Below are 17,472 nucleotides of genomic sequence, written 5' to 3' on the forward strand. Positions count from 1 at the left end.
AGCTCTACCTTGGCCCTGACTTGAAAATGAAGGCTAAACATTTTTATTTCTTTTCCCTTCAGTGGAGAGAAGCAGGCTTCAGGAAATGCTGTCCTTGTTGGGACTGGAGACATACCAGGCACAGAAGCTCACCCTCCAGGACTCCCTGCAGATCAGTTTTGACAGCATGAAGAACTGGGCTCCTCAGGTTCCCAAGGACCTTCCTTGGCATTTCCTCAGGAAGTTGCAGGCCCTTAATTCTGAAGCCAGGAACACCACTATGGTGCTGGATATGCCTCCAGATGCCTGGCCTGCAGAGAAAGAGAGCCAGATGGAGGAGGAGATGATCTACTGGGACCCGGCTGAGGACATGGCTGCTGATGACATCTACTCCTTCTCTGAGCTGCCCATGCCTGACACACCTGTGAACCCCCTGGACCTTCTCTGTGCCCTCCTGCTGTCTTCAGACACCTTTCTGCAGCAGGAGGTCCTACTCAAGATGTCCCTCTGCCAGTTTGCACTCCCACTTGTATTGCCTGATTCAGAAAACCACTACCACACTTTTCTCCTCTGGGCCCTGCGGGGCATTGTGCGGACGTGCTGTTTCCAGCCCCCACGGGGCCTTGGGAGTTTTCGAGAAGACAGCGTGGTCCTGTCCAGGGTGCCCACCTTTGCCTTCGTGCGCATGGATGTCAGCAGCAACTCCAAGTCCCAACTGCTCAATGCCATCCTCAGCCCGGCTCGCCGGCAGTGGGACTGCTTCTGGCATCGGGACCTCAATTTAGGCACCAATCCTCGAGAGATTGCGGATGGGTTGGTAGAAATCTCCTGGTTTTTCCCCAGTGGTAAGGAGGACCTGGATGTTTTCCCAGAGCCTATGGCCTTTCTGAACTTGAGAGGTGACATTGGGTCTCACTGGCTGCAGTTCAAGCTCTTGACAGAAGTCTCCTCTGCTGTGTTTATTTTGACTGACAACATCAGTAAGAAGGAATACAAACTGCTGTACTCCATGAAGGAGTCAACCACAAAGTACTACTTCATTCTGAGTCCCTACCGGGGGAAACGGAACACAAACCTGCGCTTCCTCAACAGGCTGATTCCCGTGTTGAAGATAGACCACTCTCATGTCCTTGTGAAGGTCAGCAGCACCGACAACGAGAGTTTTGTGAGGCGGATCCGAGCAATTATATGCAGTGTGGCACGCTCTCCCTGCAGGAGGCTGTCTGTGGAGGACATGGCGCACGCGGCACGGAAGTTAGGCCTCAGAGTTGATGAGGACTTTGAGGAGTGTCAGAAGGCGAAGGAGCGGATGGAGAAGATTATCAGGAAGATCAAGGATGTGGATGCCTACAAGAGAGACGAGCTGAGGCTGCAGGGAGACCCTGCAAGGAAGGCAGCCCAAGTCGAAAGGGAGTTCTGCCAGCTGCAGTGGGTCTCGGAGCCCCCAGAGAAGCGCCGGGCTGAGCTGAGACGGCGGGTCCTGGAGCTCCGCGTGCAGCAGAATGGCCAGGAGCCCACCTCAGGGGTGCAGGAGTTCATTCTGGGGATAAGCAGCCCCTCCCTGGGTGAGAGGCAGTACTTCCTGAGGTGGATGGAGTGGGGGTTGGCTCGACTAGGCTCGCCAAGACCAAGACAGCCTCCAGAGACGCTTCTCACCCTGAGACCAAAACTTGGTGGGGCCTCAGACTTGAATGAGCCCTTCTGGCCCGAGCCCTTGGGAGTGGAGCACTTCCTGCGGGAGATGGGGCAGTTCTACGAGGCCGAGAGCTGCCTGGTGGAGGCAGGGAGGCTGCCTGCTGGCCAGAGGCGCTTTGCCCACTTCCCAGGCCTGGCTGTGGAACTGCTGCTGGGTGGGCTGCCGCTGGAGCTGGTCGATGGGGCCACCCTGAGCATCCCTGTTCGCTGGGTCACTGGGCTTCTCAAGGAGCTGCATGTCCGCCTAGACAGGAGATCTCGACTAGTGGTTCTCTCCGTGCTGGGGGTGCCAGGCACAGGGAAATCTACACTCCTTAACACCATGTTTGGCCTGCGGTTTGCCACAGGGAGGAGTTGCAGTCCCCGGGGATCCTTCATGCAGCTCCTCCCTGTAGCTGAGGGCTTCAGCCAGGACTTGGGCTGTGACCAGATTCTGGTCATAGACTCTGGGGCTTTGATCAGTGGGGCCTTGCCCTCTGCTGGAGACAGGTTTGAACTGGAGGCTTCCTTGGCCACGCTGCTAATGGGGCTAAGCAATGTCACTGTGGTGAGTTTAGCTGAGATGAAGGACATTCCACCAGCTATTCTTCATGCTTTTCTAAGGCTAGAAAAAACAGGGCACATGCCCAACTATCAGTTTGTCTACCAGAACCTTCATGACCTCTCTGTCCCCAGCCCCAAGCCGAGAGACAGGAGGCAGCTCCTGGATCCGCCCAGCGACCTGGGCAGGGCTGCTACCCACATGGAGAAGCAGGGCAGCAGCTTCCGGACACTGGCAGGCCTGGCAGAGAGGCAGCATGTCTGGCACATCCCAGCCCTGTGGCATGGAGCACCTCCCATGGCCGCTGTGAGCCTGGGCTACAGTGAGGCCATTTTTGAATTGAAGAGATGCCTGCTAGAAAACATCAGGAATGGCTTGTCCAACCAAAACCAAAACATTCAGCAGCTCATCGAGCTGGTGCGGAGGCTGTGAATGTCGTGAGGGTAGGGCCTCCTGCTGTGGCCTGTTGGGCCAGCAGCCAGCAAGGCTGTGTTTGGTACCTGAGGGTTGGCTGGTGCTTGCTGCACCTGAGAAGGAAGACAGGAGTTAAGGGCCTCTTCACAGTTTAAGATGCAGTCCCAGACTGGCTCAGAAATATTGAGAATAGAGGCCCAGGGCGGGGTGATCCAAGCAGTGGTGTTCTCTGTCCCTATCCCATGTCGAGGCTCCTGGGAGTTGGCCCTTTGGGTAGCTGCCCCTTCACTGGTCCCTGGAATTAGGGAACAGCTCCCTTAGTCACAGCAGGTGCTGGCAGACAGGGATGTTGTGGGTTGTTCTGAAGAAGCAAAAGAGGCTTTGCTTCCATTCAGTCCACCGGTCCTTTGTGGACCAGCCTTCAAGGTTTCGGTGATGCGGCACCCAAGTGCAAGGCGCTGCCGTGACACTGAGCTTGCGTACTGGTGTGTGAGGCGCCCTGACCCTTGCCCAGGAAGTGTTCGTACTGGTGTGTGAGGCGCCCTGACCCTTGCCCAGGAAGTGTTCGTCAGTCACCCTTTTGTGCTCCAGCACTTTGTCACACTTTCTCCTCAACACTTCATGGCACATTGTCACTTGTGTGTTTACTGTCTGCCCCTCGACTGTGAGCTGCTTGAGGGCAGGACCTAAGCACCATACAGCTCTGGGTCCCTAGGACCTGGCACACATAGGCGCTTAATAAATGTTTGTTGAATTAATGAGTGGAATGAATCCTCCAATGATAGTAGCGTGTAGGTTTTGCCTCTCTGTGCCTTCCTTGTCCTTGTGCTCAGGACAACCTTTCCCTGAGGAGGGGTCTGGGAGCAGGCTGTTGCCTGGGGATAATGCCATCATAGTAACTTTTCAGCACTTTAGTCCCTGCCCCATGTGCAGTTGACAGTAGAAAGTCCCAGACTGCCGTCCCTGCATGGCAGACATGAGTAGAGAGGACCTGCTTGCTGTGCATTTAAACCTTCCCCAGCATTCTGACCTCTCTCTGCAGCAAAGTAGCCACCCTGTGAGGGACGGCCTGGAGCTCGTCCTCTCTGATTCTTCAGCTGGAAAATCAGCCGTTACTCCACTGAGTTTCAGAGCCCCACTCCCCTACAACTCAGGCCTAGGAGCTTCTGCTTAACTGTGCCTTGCTGCAGAGGCTTTGGAATTTCTTTTGCTTGTTTCTTGTCAGAAGTCAGGCGGTGGCCTGAGAGCCTCCCCTGTGTCTTATCCCTTGATCCGGTGGTGGGTCTGGACATGTGGGCAGAGGGAAGCAGTCCTGAACCATGGCAAACTGCTATCAGACCCGGCTAGGAAAAGGGGACTCTGGCTCTCAGACCTTGAAACTTTGACCTGCCCAGAGCATTAAGATGACCGTACTGTGCTGATTCAGTTGGAAGTAACAAACCTTTCTTTACCTTAAGATTCACTTCTGCCAGCTGGGCGTGGTGGTGCACATTTTTAATCCCAGTACTTAGGAGGCAGAGCAGGTGGATCTCTGTGAGTTTGAGGCCAGCCTGGTCTACAGAGCTAGTTCTAGGACAGCCAGGGCTACAAAAAACCAAACAAAATCCAACTAGTAAACAACAATAAAAACAACAAAAACATCCTCCCCCTTTTCCTATGCGATCTACAGAAACATCCCTGGCACCTTCCCGCACTGCAGAAATTTCACCCAGCATTCCTAGCACCAAATTTACACTGAAGCACAAGAAATAACTCTCGGAATTGTTGTGGACAGAGGGCCTGTGCGGTAGCTCACAGGGCACAGGCACTTGCGGCAAAGCATGGCAACTTGGATTCAATCCCCGAACACACGTAAAACTGGAGGAGAGAACCCTCCATAAAGTTGTCCCCTGACCTCCACACATGCCATGCCATTGCCATGCCACCTCCCCCGGGATGCACATCACACATGCTAATAATAAAGCTAGGGCATTCACCTTCAGAGTCCCACTCTTCTTTCTTTTTTCAAGACAGGGTTTCTCTGTAGCTTTGGAGCCTGTCCTGAAAGTAGCTCTTGTAGACCAGGCTGGTCTCGAACTCACAAAGATCTGCCTGCCTCTGCCTCTCGAGTGCTGGGATTAAAGGTGTGCGCCACCACTGCCGAGTCAAGAGACCCACACTTAGAAGTTCAAGATTGTTGAATTTCAACCAGTATCCTTAAAGATGGTGTCATATTGTTCCTAAAGTTGAGACAAGGAAGTCAGGATTGATGACAGTTGAGAAGGATTCTTTAGCTGGGGTTATTGGTGCATAGCTGTGATGCCAGTGTTTGAGAGACAAGGATTTTCAAAGCCCAGGGTCAGTCTGAGTTATACAGCAAGACCCCCCATCTCCAAGAATATAAAGGTGTATACAGCAAGACCCCCCCCATCTTCAGGAACATAAAAGGTGTGTTTTACATGAAGTCTGTCCATAGCCTCGAAATAAAATTCAATCTGGATTCCTAAGATTTATATATATTCAGAGAGTTGTTAGTTTTATAACTTTCATTAGCGTTTCAAAGAGACAGTGTATGGGGTTACATATCTGTATTCTGAGCATTTGGGAAACCGAGGAAGGAGAGTAGTTCAAGACCAGCTTGGGTACATGGTGAGACCCTATCTAAAGTACCTCGACCACTCAAGAGGCAGAGGCAGGTAGATCCCTGTAAGTCCAAGGTCAGTCTGGTCTACATAGTGAGCTCGGACCCTGTCTCAAAACAAACCAAAAGGCTAAGTAACATTAAACGTCTTAATAAAGTTACTCCACCTATCATCAGGACCCAGCTGCTTTATGTGTCAAACCTGGACAACAAACTCGTCTTGGTGAGGCATTCAGGGGGCTCCCCTGCAAGCAGGACATGTTAGAATTCTGTGACTGTTAGCGAAGCCAAGAGAGACCATTGGAACAGAAGAGGTCAGCCTAGGCTGGGTGACTTCAGGAAGTCACTTGCCTGCTCCCCCTGCCTATTTGAAGGGCTGGCATTTCTAGCCCAAGACCTAGGAGAGGATTCAGGACTGCTCTTGACAGTCAAACTGCAGCTGGACCCTGAGTAATTTCCCGGACTTGGGCAGCAGGCTGTTCAGCCTTCCTAAGTGCCCTTGGCTCTGATGTCAGGGGAGAGCATTCTCGGGGCCCTGGAGCTGAAGTTAAGTGTGGTGTGTGCTAAACCGAGCCTCCACAGGAAGAATGAGGTAGGAGGCTGCACAGGCTTCCTGTGGTGCTGCTTTCTGCTTTAGCTTGTGGGCTTCAGTGGTTGACTTCTCAGGAAAAGTGCTGGGTTCTTGTTTACTGATTGGGTAAGAGGAATTACCAGGAAGCAGGCTTACAAAGTGAGTGTCAGCCCCTCTGAATTGATTTCACTAAGTGGTAAAGAACACCCAAGGCTGGATTGCATGGTTTGGGAGGCCAAGGCGAAATGACCATGAACTAGAGACCAGATCGGGCTCCAAGGGAGAGTGACAAGACAGCTTTCTGGACTCCCGTGACTCCTGTGTTCTTGGCTGGATTGTTGCTCTTGTACAAAGTCACCCCACAGCTCAGCCTTTGAACACTGTTGCTTATGCAGGGACAGACAGATCATTTTTAAGACATCTGGACTGCAGCTAGGGCCTTCCTCCACCTGGTGGACCGGGCAGAAAAGTGCTATGGTCTTTCCCTCAGAAAAGTGCAGATAGCGGTTTGGGTCATCCTCCCCAAAAGATGAGTTAAGACACTAGTTCATGGGCTGGAGAGAAGGCTCTGTGGTCGGGAGTGCTTGCTGCTGCAGAGAATCCGGGTTCTGTTCCAGCACTTACATGGTGGCTCATAACTGATGCCCTTTTCTGGCCTCCCACGCAGCACCAGGCACAAATACATGCATGCAGGCAATAATCACACACATCATCATCATCATCCCAAACTAGTTCACAGCTCCACTGCAAACTGTAATCTCTGAGGGGATTTCAGAAAGCACATGCGCCTGCTTTCTCACGGAGATGAGGCTGGTTGCGCTCTTGTCTTCTGAGCGCGTAGGCTACTGGCTGTCAATGCGAAGAACAAGAACTCATCAGAGAAAGCAATGCACCCCTCCAGCTTGGCCTTGAGCCTGGAGGGGTATTGTGGCCATTCATGTGGGGATCACTCCTAACTGAGGCTGCTCCATACCCAGCAGCCACTCACCTAGCCCCAAAGGCTGGGGTCACCCCCTCATACTAGCATGATTCTAAATTTTCACCGTACCAAAAGTGGTTCAGGAACTCCAGATATGTCAAGAGCACAGGTTCTGAACAAGGCCTGCACCCGGCTACTGTATCTGGAGCCTCCACCGTCTCATCTGTAAAGCATGATGTCTGGGAGGACAGAGTGCATAGGGTAACACAAGTGCATGCTGTAGAAGAAATATCTCCCTTAGAAAGTCCCCGCCTGGAGCTGGGGAGCTGGCTCAGTGGTTAAGTCCACTTTCTTCTCTCCCAGAGGCCCTGCACTCGTAGCATCCATACCAGGCAGCTCACAAGATCCAGGGGACCCTACATGCTCTTCTGGCTTCCACAGCACCTGCACACACTGGACATACCCTCATGCTCTTCTGGCTTCCACGGCACCTGCACACACCGGACATACACTCACAGACAGCACACACAAATGTTAAAAATGAAATTTCTACTGGTTGGGCTGGGGAAATGGCCCAGGAGGTAAAGAGTTGGCTGTGCATGAAGATCAAAACTGGGAGACCTAAAATCCTCAGAAAAGCTTGTCATCCCATTGCTTAAGGGAGGGAGGCGGGCCTGGCTTGGTGATGCATGATGCAGAGGCAGATTGCTTCTGTAGGCCAGTTAGAGCTTCACATCTCATCCAACAAGACAAAAGGAAAAGACAGGAGCCCTGGAGCAAGGCTTCAGTTAATACAGTGAGGAGTGATGGAGGAAGCCTCTCCCCCACCCCCCCAGCATGCTGGTGTCTTTAATAGAACACATTGAACTGCTTGGAGGGACACAGAAGCCGAGCAGTCTCCATGCCCTGCTTGCAGGGACACAGAAGCCGAGCAGTCTCCATGCCCTGCTGCCACCCGAGTGGAGTCTATGGCTTCACTTTTATGAGACTCAAGGCTCTGTTCTTTCTCTTCTTCAAAGGCCAAAGAGAACAAAAACAAAAGAAACCAAAGGCTCAGTCAGCCAGACTCAGGACACTAACGTCTCTGTGGGAATATGGTATTAATTTTTGCGTTTTTATTTTTTCTCTTATGTGCATCAAGGCTTTGCCTTCATGTATGTCTGTGTGAAGGTGTCAGATCCTCAGGAGGTGGAGTTACAGACAGTTGTGAGCTGCCATGTGGGTGCTGGGAATTGAGCCCAGGTCCTCTGAAGAGCAGCCAGTGCTCTTAACTGCTGCGCCATTTCTCTAACCCCCCATTTTTTTCAAGTGCTGGGGAGGAAGCCCAAAGCCTTGCACATGTGCTGTGGCACTGAGTTCCACCCCCCGCCCACAGTAACCATTACTGACCCCATTTTACATGTGAGGAAGCTTGGACAGAGGGAGCTTGTCCTTGCTCACGTTATACAGCAAGGAAGTGAGTTCAAGTTTGGATCTGGGTAGTTCAGATGATGGATACCATCTCTTACTCCATGCTGGAGCAAATTTATATAATTTGTCAAACTATAAAATCATCACACTTTATGAAAACTTTAAAAAGGAAAACATCTTAGAATTATTTATAAAAAATTACTAGATTTTACATTTGCAAGTGACTGGATCTAGAAAAAGGCCACGCCCCTGTAAGTCCATTACCCAGTATCTGAAACAGCTGGAGGCTGCAGTCTAAAAAACATCAAGAATAAAATACTCCCAGTGAGCTTCAGATGAAGGAACCAGATTCAGTGGTCAAAGAAATTTTAACCCTCAAAACACAGACGGGAGCCGACAGACTGGTTGCTCTGCCTCTGCCTCGCGGTCATCGCGGGCACTAACCATTTAACTATTTCCCACCCTGGAGGGCCAATCCTTTTCCCTCAGGAAACACTGGTGTGTGAACCCCACCAGCTGACCCAGGCATCTCCTAAACAGTTTCACACAGTTGAGGTGGACAGAACCAATTCCAGCTGCCAGTCATTAAATGCTCTCTTCTGTTTGTACATGACAATGGCCTTGAACTCAAAGCAGTCCTGCTTCAGCCTCCCAAGTGCTGGGATTATAGGAGTAAGCCATCATGCCTGACTATTAAAAACCTTCCTCATCCTAACAGCTCAAAGAAGTGGTTATTTTTTAAATTTTTGTATATGTGTGCATGTATGTGCATGTGTGTGTGTGCTAACTCAAGGGGCATGTGGAGCTTTGTGGGGTAGTGTCATAGTTTCTGTTCTATTACTGTGAAGAGACATCATGACCAAGGCAACTCTTACAAAAGAAAGCACTTAATTGGGGGCTGGCTTACAGTTTCAGAGGCATTTATCGTCATGGTGATGGCAACACACAGGCAGACAGGTACAGACACTGTGCTGGAGAAGTAGCTAAGAACTTACATCTGAACCCCAAGTTGCAGGCTGAGGTGGGAGCTAGTTGGGCTTTTGAAACCTCTAAGCCCATTCCTAAGTGACACAATGAGGCCACACCTTTTAATCCTTCCCCAACAATTCCACTCCCTGGTGATTGGAGCCTAATGGGGCCATTCTCATTTATACCACCACAGGGAGGTCCTCTGGTCCTTCTACCTTTACAAGGGCTCTGGGGATAGAACTCAGGGCAACAGGGTTGGGCAGCAAGTGCCTTATCAGCTGAGCCATGTCACTAGCCCTTATGGGTGAGATATTCCATTTCCACATAATGGAACCCAGGGTGAACTGTACAAATGTAACATGTTTGCCTCTTGGCGAGCACAAAGTCAAAATAAATACAGCCAAGATATAAGAGTAGAGAAAGATTTATTATTACCTGTGGCCAGACAAGGTGGTACACACCTAAGGAGTTGGAAGGCAGAGGCAAGAGGATCAGGAGCTCAAGGTTAGCTTCTGGTACACATTGAGTTCCAGACAAGTATGGGCTACAGGAGACCATGTCTTGAAAAACATTGCCTACCTGCCAGAGGCAAGGTAGCAACAGAGTTATTTCCAAAGCAGTGCCCTTTCTGAACAGGGAAGGAGTGAGGATTTTACCCAGAGAACCTGTACATGTTGTTATAGGAGTTGGCTTAATCGTAAGTACTATCAGGGGAGTGCATTCCCGACCATGCTCTTTTGGTTTAGTTTTGAGACAGGGTCTTTCTATGTAGCCCTGGTGGCCTGCAAATGTAGACCCATCTTGAACTCCTTACGAATCCATCCTCCATCCGCTTTTGCCTTGCAAGTCGTAAAAGTGCTCATGGCCACTCCCATTTTAAAATCCTGGTTTAAGAAGGAAAAACAGTAGACATTTATTTGGGTATGGTTAGCCAAAAGTCATGGTGCATAAACTTAAAAATGTAAAGTTTTGGATAAGAGAGATTCATGCACGCTCGGTTTGTTTCCTGAGCATTTATCTGAAAGAAAGGAAAGGGTGCCTCTTTTTTTCTTATTTTAGACAGGATTTCTCTCTGTAGATCACACTGACCTCCAACTCAGAGGTTTGCTGGCTTCTGCCTCTTGAGTGCTGGTATTAAAGGCATATACCACTAAGCCCTGCTGGAAAGGATGCCTTCAAGGTGCTGTTTAAAAGGAGTTCGCTTCTGAAGGCGCCTGCCATTCTTAGTAGATTTTGTTATATAATGAGAGCGAGACAGCAGAGTTCATCCATGTACTTACTTTAGAACAGTGAGTTCTAAAGTAAAATATCCACGGTGCTACCCCGCTCCCCGCGCCTTTAATAATTTCTGAATACTAATTACATCTGCACCGCTTTAGCTTGAGCATTCGCTGGCCCTGCCACATCCTCATAAATCTCCTTGCCCTTTAAAAACTGTCTTCCTTGTCTGGCTCTGCCGCTGAGACACACCTCAATACAAAGCCTCTCTTTCCCCTCACTTTAAAAGATTAGGAGTCAGCCCAGCCAGCAACCTCTTCTCAGGGATCTGCTCAGACGAAGGCCAACGACTGTATTCCCAGGCCAAGGGAGGCTGATGCTGGGGTTGCAGGCAAAAACGCTGGCTCGGGTGGGAGCACAGAAGGGCTGGCGCGAAGCCTCGCCTACCACCTGCTCCTTGAAGGTAAAAACCTCATGTTTTATATCATCAAATTCTCACATTTAAAACCCAACAGACTAGCGGGCGGCACCCCGACCCGCCCACGCCACGCTGCGCTCCGCCCCTGCCCGGGTTCCTCCTATTGGTTCTTGCCCCGCGGCGCCTCCTTCCCGCGGCTGCGCGTTGGCGCGTCCCGCTCTGCTCCAGTCCAAGATGGCGGCGTCCGCGTCCGTCCGCGGGCTGGGGCGGCGGGTGAGTGGGCCGCGGATGGGCGGGCTGGAGAGCTGGGGGTGCCGCCCGGTGTCCGCTCACTCTCGGTCTCTCCGCAGGTGCTGGCGTGCAGCTGGGAGCTGCCTTGCGCCTGGCGCGCCCTGCACACCTCCGCGGTCTGCGCCAAGGTGAGTGCAGCGGGCCGCCCCGCCGGCTGGGGGTCTGGGGGAGAGGGAGGGAGCCGGCTGCCCCGTGACCGCCCCTTTGCTCCTAGAACCGGGCGGCGCGAGTCCGTGTGGCCAAGGGGGACAAGCCGGTGAGCTACGAGGAGGCGCACGCCCCGCACCACATTGCGCACCGAAAGGGCTGGCTGTCGCTGCACACAGGTGAGGGCACCCGGGATGGATCACCACCCGGTCTGACTGAAACGGTGGCACGGGTGACACTTTAACCTGTTCTTTAAGGCAAAGATCCGAATTTTTGGGTAATGGGGCCAGACGTGATGGCAAACGCCTTTAATCCCAGCACTCCGGATAACTCGGGATTAGCCAGGGATACGTAGTGAGACCTTGTCGCAAGAAAAAATAAAGTTAAATAAAAGTAAAAGATAACGAGTTATGGGGCTGGAAAAATAGGATTAGTAAAGTGTCGCTCGCGCATGGGGACCCGCCCGGCTCCTCAATGTAAAACTGGTGGGCCTGCGCCTACAGCTCAGGGCTGTGAGAATGGTGGCGACAGGCCGCCCTTGGGGTCACTAGCCAGTCGGTCTCGAAAGAGCTGCTGTCTTGCCAAAAAAAAAAAAAAAAAAAAAAAAAGTAACAAGTAAATGCAAATGGAGAGCGACAGAGGATGCGTTGGCTGTAATCCCTGGTTTCCTTCATATGTCCATCGAGGAGCACACCTGCACGCATTACAGTGTGACCCACAGATTAGGATGCGTTCCTTGTTCAGTGAGAGTTAAGGTCTCCATTGAGCTTCCAGAGAAGGCAGTATCTGCATGCCTACAAACAAGATTCGACATTACTTATAGAGATGTGAAAGAACTCAGAGGCGAAGAGGTAGTGGAGTCTGCGCAGAATCCTAGCCCAGGGAAGAGAGCCCTAATAATGCAAAGCACAGACTGCGCAGACGCACCACACTCGGTCTTTGTTACTCACCCGTGCTTGCAGACGGCTGTTTTCTCACCCTCTCCTGCTTTTTATTTTTCTCAATTTACATTTCTGTATGCATTGTGTGTGTGTGTGTGTGTGTGTGTGTGTGTGATTTGTCACAGTCGGTTCTCTCCTTCTACCTTATGGGTCCCAGGGATCGTTACCTGCAGAACCATGTTACGTGAGTCTGGCGGTGCGCCTCAGGCTGCCTGGAACTCCCAGTGCTGTGCGTTTAGGTGTGCACCCTATCATCAGCCGATTTATTTATTTTTTAGATACTGGAGTTTCAACTCTCAGTCCTTGTGTGTGTGTGTGTGTATTTAATAATCTGTATATATGGTATTCATGTGTAAAATGTCTATACCTGTGTTTGTACATGTGTGAGTGCAGGTGTATATGTATGACGCTGCATGTATGTGAAAGTCGAGACATCTCAGACCAGTGCTTACCTTCATCATGTTTGAGACAGGTTTCTTTGTTGTCAGCAGCTGTGGGTGCCAGGCTAGTTCGCATGTTTCTGGGGATTCTCCTGCCTCTGCCCTCCATCTCACAGTAGGAACATGGGGATTACAGCTGCTGGTGCCCACTGTTAAGGCAACCTAGGTGTGAGTTCTGGGGATCTGAGCTCAGGTCCTCACAGTAGTACAGTAGTCTGTACCCCTCCCTGGTGAGCTGTCTGCCCTGCTCAGATTAAAATTCATCTGTAACCTCAAAGTCATTCAAGGTCATTCAGGGGAGTGGCAGAGCAAGGCTCACTTGTGGGTTCCCAGCTGAGGTAAAACAAGCTTAGGTGGTAAATGTGTCATTTTGGTCTAGAGCCATATTTCAACCATCACTGTACCCTATACTGGGGATACGACACTTTGACCCCGAAATGCTGTCTCATGTTCCTGTGAGCTCAAGATGACTGACATGCTTTATGGAGAAAATGTTTATTTAAACTTTACTTAGGCCTGGGTTATTAGAGCTCAATATTAGTGAGTCAACCATATATATTAGCAGTGCCTTTAAATAGAAGGACACATAAAATTAGTTATGTATTAATCTGTTGACTAGAGGCGTGTTGTACAAAGCTTGCTGTGAATGACCACTGGGGCAGTGGCTCAGAACTCACTCGCTCAGTGCGTAATAGTGTAGATAGAACGTAACTGTTGTGAACTAATGAGAATGTGTTCAGCATGTGCTCTCATCTTGAATTAACATTCAATAGGATGCACATGTAAAACATTTAAAATGCAGTTTCTTGGGCTCAATGCCCAGCCCTTTCCATCCCATAAAACATGTAAGATACACCTTTGAGTCCCTGAGGTCAGAGTCTTTGAAACTATACTGCATGGCTGCCGGTACCCAGGTGCTGAGAGCTGCCGTGACTATACACAGCAGATGACAGCTAGTATTTAACAAGTCGACCCACCAGACGTATAACTCCCTGTTGGGGAGCCTCACCTGGTGAAGTCCATGGGGTCACTGGCTGTGGAAACCGGTTGCTCCTGTCTGTAATTTTTCTCATGTTCCACTTCATTTCTTCCCTAAGAACTGTTGTGGGTGTTTTCCCACTGCTTGTGTGTTTTTCTCATGTATATATTCCATCTATTGGGTGTACATACAGCTGTGGATGGTCAGGAAGATGATTTCTGCTTAATCTTTGTAATTCTGACGAATAGAAATAATATTAGGACATTTTGCATTACTCAGGCTGACATAGGAGTCTCAGTCACAAAGATAATGTTTTACATAGACAGCTAACTTTAGACTCCGGAACAAATTCATAGCAGGCTGGTTGCCCCTAGAGACAAATGCACGAGGTCATTTCCCCTGGCATTTTGCTGATTCAGGGTCAGAGCTTGAAGCAACTTTAGTAGACAGCTCCTTGCAGCAATGGACTTTCTGCACGTATTTCCTACGACTCAAGGTCCAGCTAATTAACTGTTACTGTTAAGTCTTGGATTCCAGTGTCATTTTTTTGTCTGGGAAAGAGCTACATGAATGACCAAGCGTTACTCACTGGCCAGTCAATGTGACTTCTCTAGCCTAAGAGGAACTATGTGACTTACCATGTGTTGTGAGAATGGGTCAGGCCCCGAAAATGTAACCTAATTGTCCAGAGTTTGACAGAGCTGAGGAAGGGTTCAGGGAGAGAGAGAGAGATGGAGGGATATAGAGCTAAGTGGAGAAGCTGCCGTGTAGAGCAATGGCAGGGTGTCTGTCTTCTGTCTGCTGTGGCTTGTACTCCAGCCTCCACCTGTCACGTTGCTGTAAGAGTGCTGGGCTTGCAGATGTGTGCGATTGCATCTGGCGTTTTTGTGGGGAGGTGTGGACTAATGAGTTTAATGGATTACTTCATGGACGAGTGCACAGGGACTCAAAGGCAGCTACAACACTGAAAGTGCATCTGGCTTCTTAAGGTGTGCTTTGGGGCTTGAACTCTGGTTGTTAGACTTTCACAGCAAGCGTTTTTCCCTGCTGAGCCATCTTGGTATCCTTGTGCTTTGAATTTTAAGATGTTGGTCTTCCTCCCTCAGAAGAAAAGGGAAATGGCTGGGGCAAGGATAGAACTGAGTGTCCAGACCTGTTGAATGTCAGGTCTGGTGGATCTGCACCTGGCTGACTCTTCTATTGCATCCGCTTCAGGTAACCTGGATGGAGAAGATCACGCTGCAGAGAGAACACTGGAAGATGTTTTCCTTCGAAAATTCATGCTGGGCACCTTTCCAGGCTGTCTGGCTGACCAGATCGTTCTGAAGCGCCGGGCCAACCAAGTGGACATCTGTGCCCTTGTCTTGAGGCAGCTGCCAGCACACAAATTCTACTTTCTTGTGGGCTACAGTGAGACTCTGCTGTCACACTTTTACAAGTGTCCTGTGCGACTCCACCTTCAAACTGTGCCCTCCAAGGTTGTGTACAAGTACATATAAAGGCGCTGTCTCCTGATCAAGGTAGTGTACAAGTACATATAAAAGCGCTGTCTCCTGATCAAGCCGGAACCTGCAAAGATCCAGAGAGGTGAAATAGATCTCAGGATGGCGGCATCAGCTCCAAGCTGCTGTTGAATAAAGACCCTGCTAATGTCTTGTCCCTTTCTGTCTCTTTTAAAGATTTTACTTTTAGTTTTATGTGGGTTGGTGTGTCTGTGTGTTCATGTGAGTGGAAAACATTGGATATCCCAGGAGCTGGAATCACATGACTGAGCTGCCCAGCGTGGGTGCTGTGTTGGGGTCTACACTGGGCTGGAGACTGCCTGGAGGTCTTGATGTTGGGATGTAGGTGTTTTGTCCCTCAGCCAGGGTGGTGCCAGGGCCTGGGGGCCTGTAGTGTAGGAATTGGTACTTGGCACTTCCCACCTAGTTATGTGGTCAGATGCTCCATTTGCTAATCCGTGGTGAACCTTACTGAGAGGGAGCCTGAGATACCTGGGCTCTGGTCCTGTCAGATATCCTGTCTTCTGCTTCCCTGAGTGAGGGGTGTGAAGAGTTGTGTTGCTGGTAGCTCTCCTGACCCAGCTTTTGATTCCTGTCATCTCTGTTTTGGTCTTCAATCTTCTCCGTGGGACTGGAACTCTGACCCAAGTGGTCTGGACCAGTGCTGAGAACTGACCTGGGTCCTCTGCAGTAGTTCTTAGCTGACGAAGGAGCCATCTCTGTAGCTGTCTTTAGTGGGAGCGTGAGTGAGGGTCTCAGAGGCGCACAGGGTTTGCAGGGAACTTGAGGTGATGTGATATACTTCATAGACATCCTTGTGCAGGAACTTGACCTAAAGGGCCACTTACAGATTTCTACAGTGGGGCGAAACCTCCAAACCCTTAAAATACCTAAAAGGCAGGCTGGAGAGATGGCTCAGCGGTTAAGAGCATTGCCTGCTCTTCCAAAGGTTCTGAGTTCAATTCCCAGCAACCACATGGTGGCCCACAACCATCTGTAATGAAGTCTGGTATCCTCTTCTGGCTAACTGTATACATAATAAAAAAAAAATACCTAAAAGGCTCTAGTTTTAGATCCTTTTTCTTTTGGGCCTTAAGGAAACTGTAAGTTCTGGCTAAGTCTACTAAATGTTAAGTCGAATATTAAATAGGTGTGCTTCCGATATGAGTTGATGTCAACTATGTCCCGGGGAATGGGACCCCGTGCACTGACAATAGGTGACAGTAACCTACAGGGTTATGTACTAGCCTGAAGGCACATTTAATTTGTAATTTTATTATTTTAATTAACTTTTATGTGCATTGGTGTGAAGGTATCAGATCCCCTAGAACTGGAGTTACAGTTGTGAGCTGTCATGTAGTTGCTGGGAATTGAACCTGGGGTCCTCTGGAAGAACATCCAATGCTCTTAACCGCTGAGCCATCTCTCTAGTCCCTAATTTTTGAGACAGGATTTCAACTCCATAGTCCTGGCTGGCGTTGAACCAACAGGTCCTGCCTCTGCCTCACCTAGCACTGGGATTAAAGGTGTGTGCCACCACACCTGACTCTGGGATGCCCTTACTCCCACCGTCTATCTCAAGCATCATTCCCTCCTGGAGAAGAGGAAATGTGTTCATTGCATCTGACTTCAAGATGCTGAGTAACTTAGGATAGAATTGCTAGAAGGGAGATGTGAAAAGCAGGTCTTGCTGGGGTGGGAGTGAATGAGAGCTTTCCAGCCACTCGGTCACTCAAAGCTCCAAGAAGCGCTCACAGATCTGTACTCCAAGGGCCAATAAAAGCTGGGGAGATGCAGGAGTGGGAGGGAGCTTCAGGCTGTTGGATCTTGTCCAGGCTTTTCTGAAAGTCAGAGTGAACAGATACACTGAAGAAAATGTGACCACATGGATGTGACCTTATTTGTTTTCACCAAAGGAAAGAAATTGCTCTCGTTAATTTTCCGGAAAGCCGTCACAGTGTGCTTGTCCCAGATACATTCCAGTGTTCACAAACTACAAAGTGTGGCATTCAATTTTCAAATATTGAAGCTTTTCTAGAGATACATTTGTTGTTATAAATTGTATCTTCCAAAAGTATTTGAAGGCCAGGCAGTGGTGGCTCACCCCTTCAATCCCAGCACTTGGGAGGCAGAAGCAGGCAGATCTCTGAGTTAGAGGCCAGCCTGATCTACAGAGTCAGTTCCAGTACAGCCAGGGCTACACAGAAAAACCCTGTCTCATTTTTTATTTTTTATTTTTTTGAGACAGGGTCTTTAGATAACCCTAGTCATTAGGGAGGAAGCTTCCTGGTCAGTATCAACTTGATTTCTCCACATCCTCTGACCAAAGCTTGTCAAAAGAAATACTTTTAAATTTTTCTCTTACCCCCACTTCCTCCTCTACCCCCTTCTACTCTCCTCCCATAACCAACCCTCTCT

The 17,472-nt window shown here is 49.8% G+C and overlaps 2 protein-coding genes across 5 annotated transcripts in view; both read left to right on the forward strand.

Moving 5' to 3' along the window:
• The window catches only part of Urgcp (upregulator of cell proliferation), a 37,127-nt gene extending 27,314 nt beyond the window's left edge, over window positions 1-9,813 (forward strand). For all 4 annotated transcript variants that reach the window (XM_057771113.1, XM_057771110.1, XM_057771112.1 and 1 more), the window contains exon 6: window positions 63-9,813. In XM_057771113.1, coding sequence (XP_057627096.1) covers window positions 63-2,647 — 2,585 coding nt within the window. In that variant the 3' untranslated portion in view covers window positions 2,648-9,813. The remainder of the gene's footprint in view (window positions 1-62) is intronic.
• A 1,100-nt stretch (window positions 9,814-10,913) lies between these two features.
• Mrps24 (mitochondrial ribosomal protein S24) lies at window positions 10,914-16,885 on the forward strand. The gene is made up of 4 exons (XM_057771115.1): window positions 10,914-11,027; window positions 11,105-11,173; window positions 11,260-11,371; window positions 14,768-16,885. The coding sequence occupies exons 1-4, from the start codon at window positions 10,989-10,991 to the stop codon at window positions 15,049-15,051; spliced, it is 504 nt and encodes a 167-aa protein (XP_057627098.1). The 5' UTR covers window positions 10,914-10,988; the 3' UTR covers window positions 15,052-16,885.
• Window positions 16,886-17,472: the final 587 nt, after the last annotated feature.

Source organism: Chionomys nivalis, chromosome 6 (assembly GCF_950005125.1).
Source record: "Chionomys nivalis chromosome 6, mChiNiv1.1, whole genome shotgun sequence".
Lineage (NCBI taxonomy): Eukaryota > Metazoa > Chordata > Mammalia > Rodentia > Cricetidae > Chionomys > Chionomys nivalis.

Excerpts from the sequence above, each read along its gene's own strand:
- Mrps24 (XM_057771115.1), top strand. The coding sequence starts at position 10,989 with ATGGCGGCGTCCGCGTCCGTCCGCGGGCTGGGGCGGCGG. Across the intron at positions 11,174-11,259 it reads CCTCCGCGGTCTGCGCCAAG|AACCGGGCGGCGCGAGTCCG; the intron begins GTGAGTGCAGCG and ends CTTTGCTCCTAG. Across the intron at positions 11,372-14,767 it reads CTGGCTGTCGCTGCACACAG|GTAACCTGGATGGAGAAGAT; the intron begins GTGAGGGCACCC and ends CATCCGCTTCAG.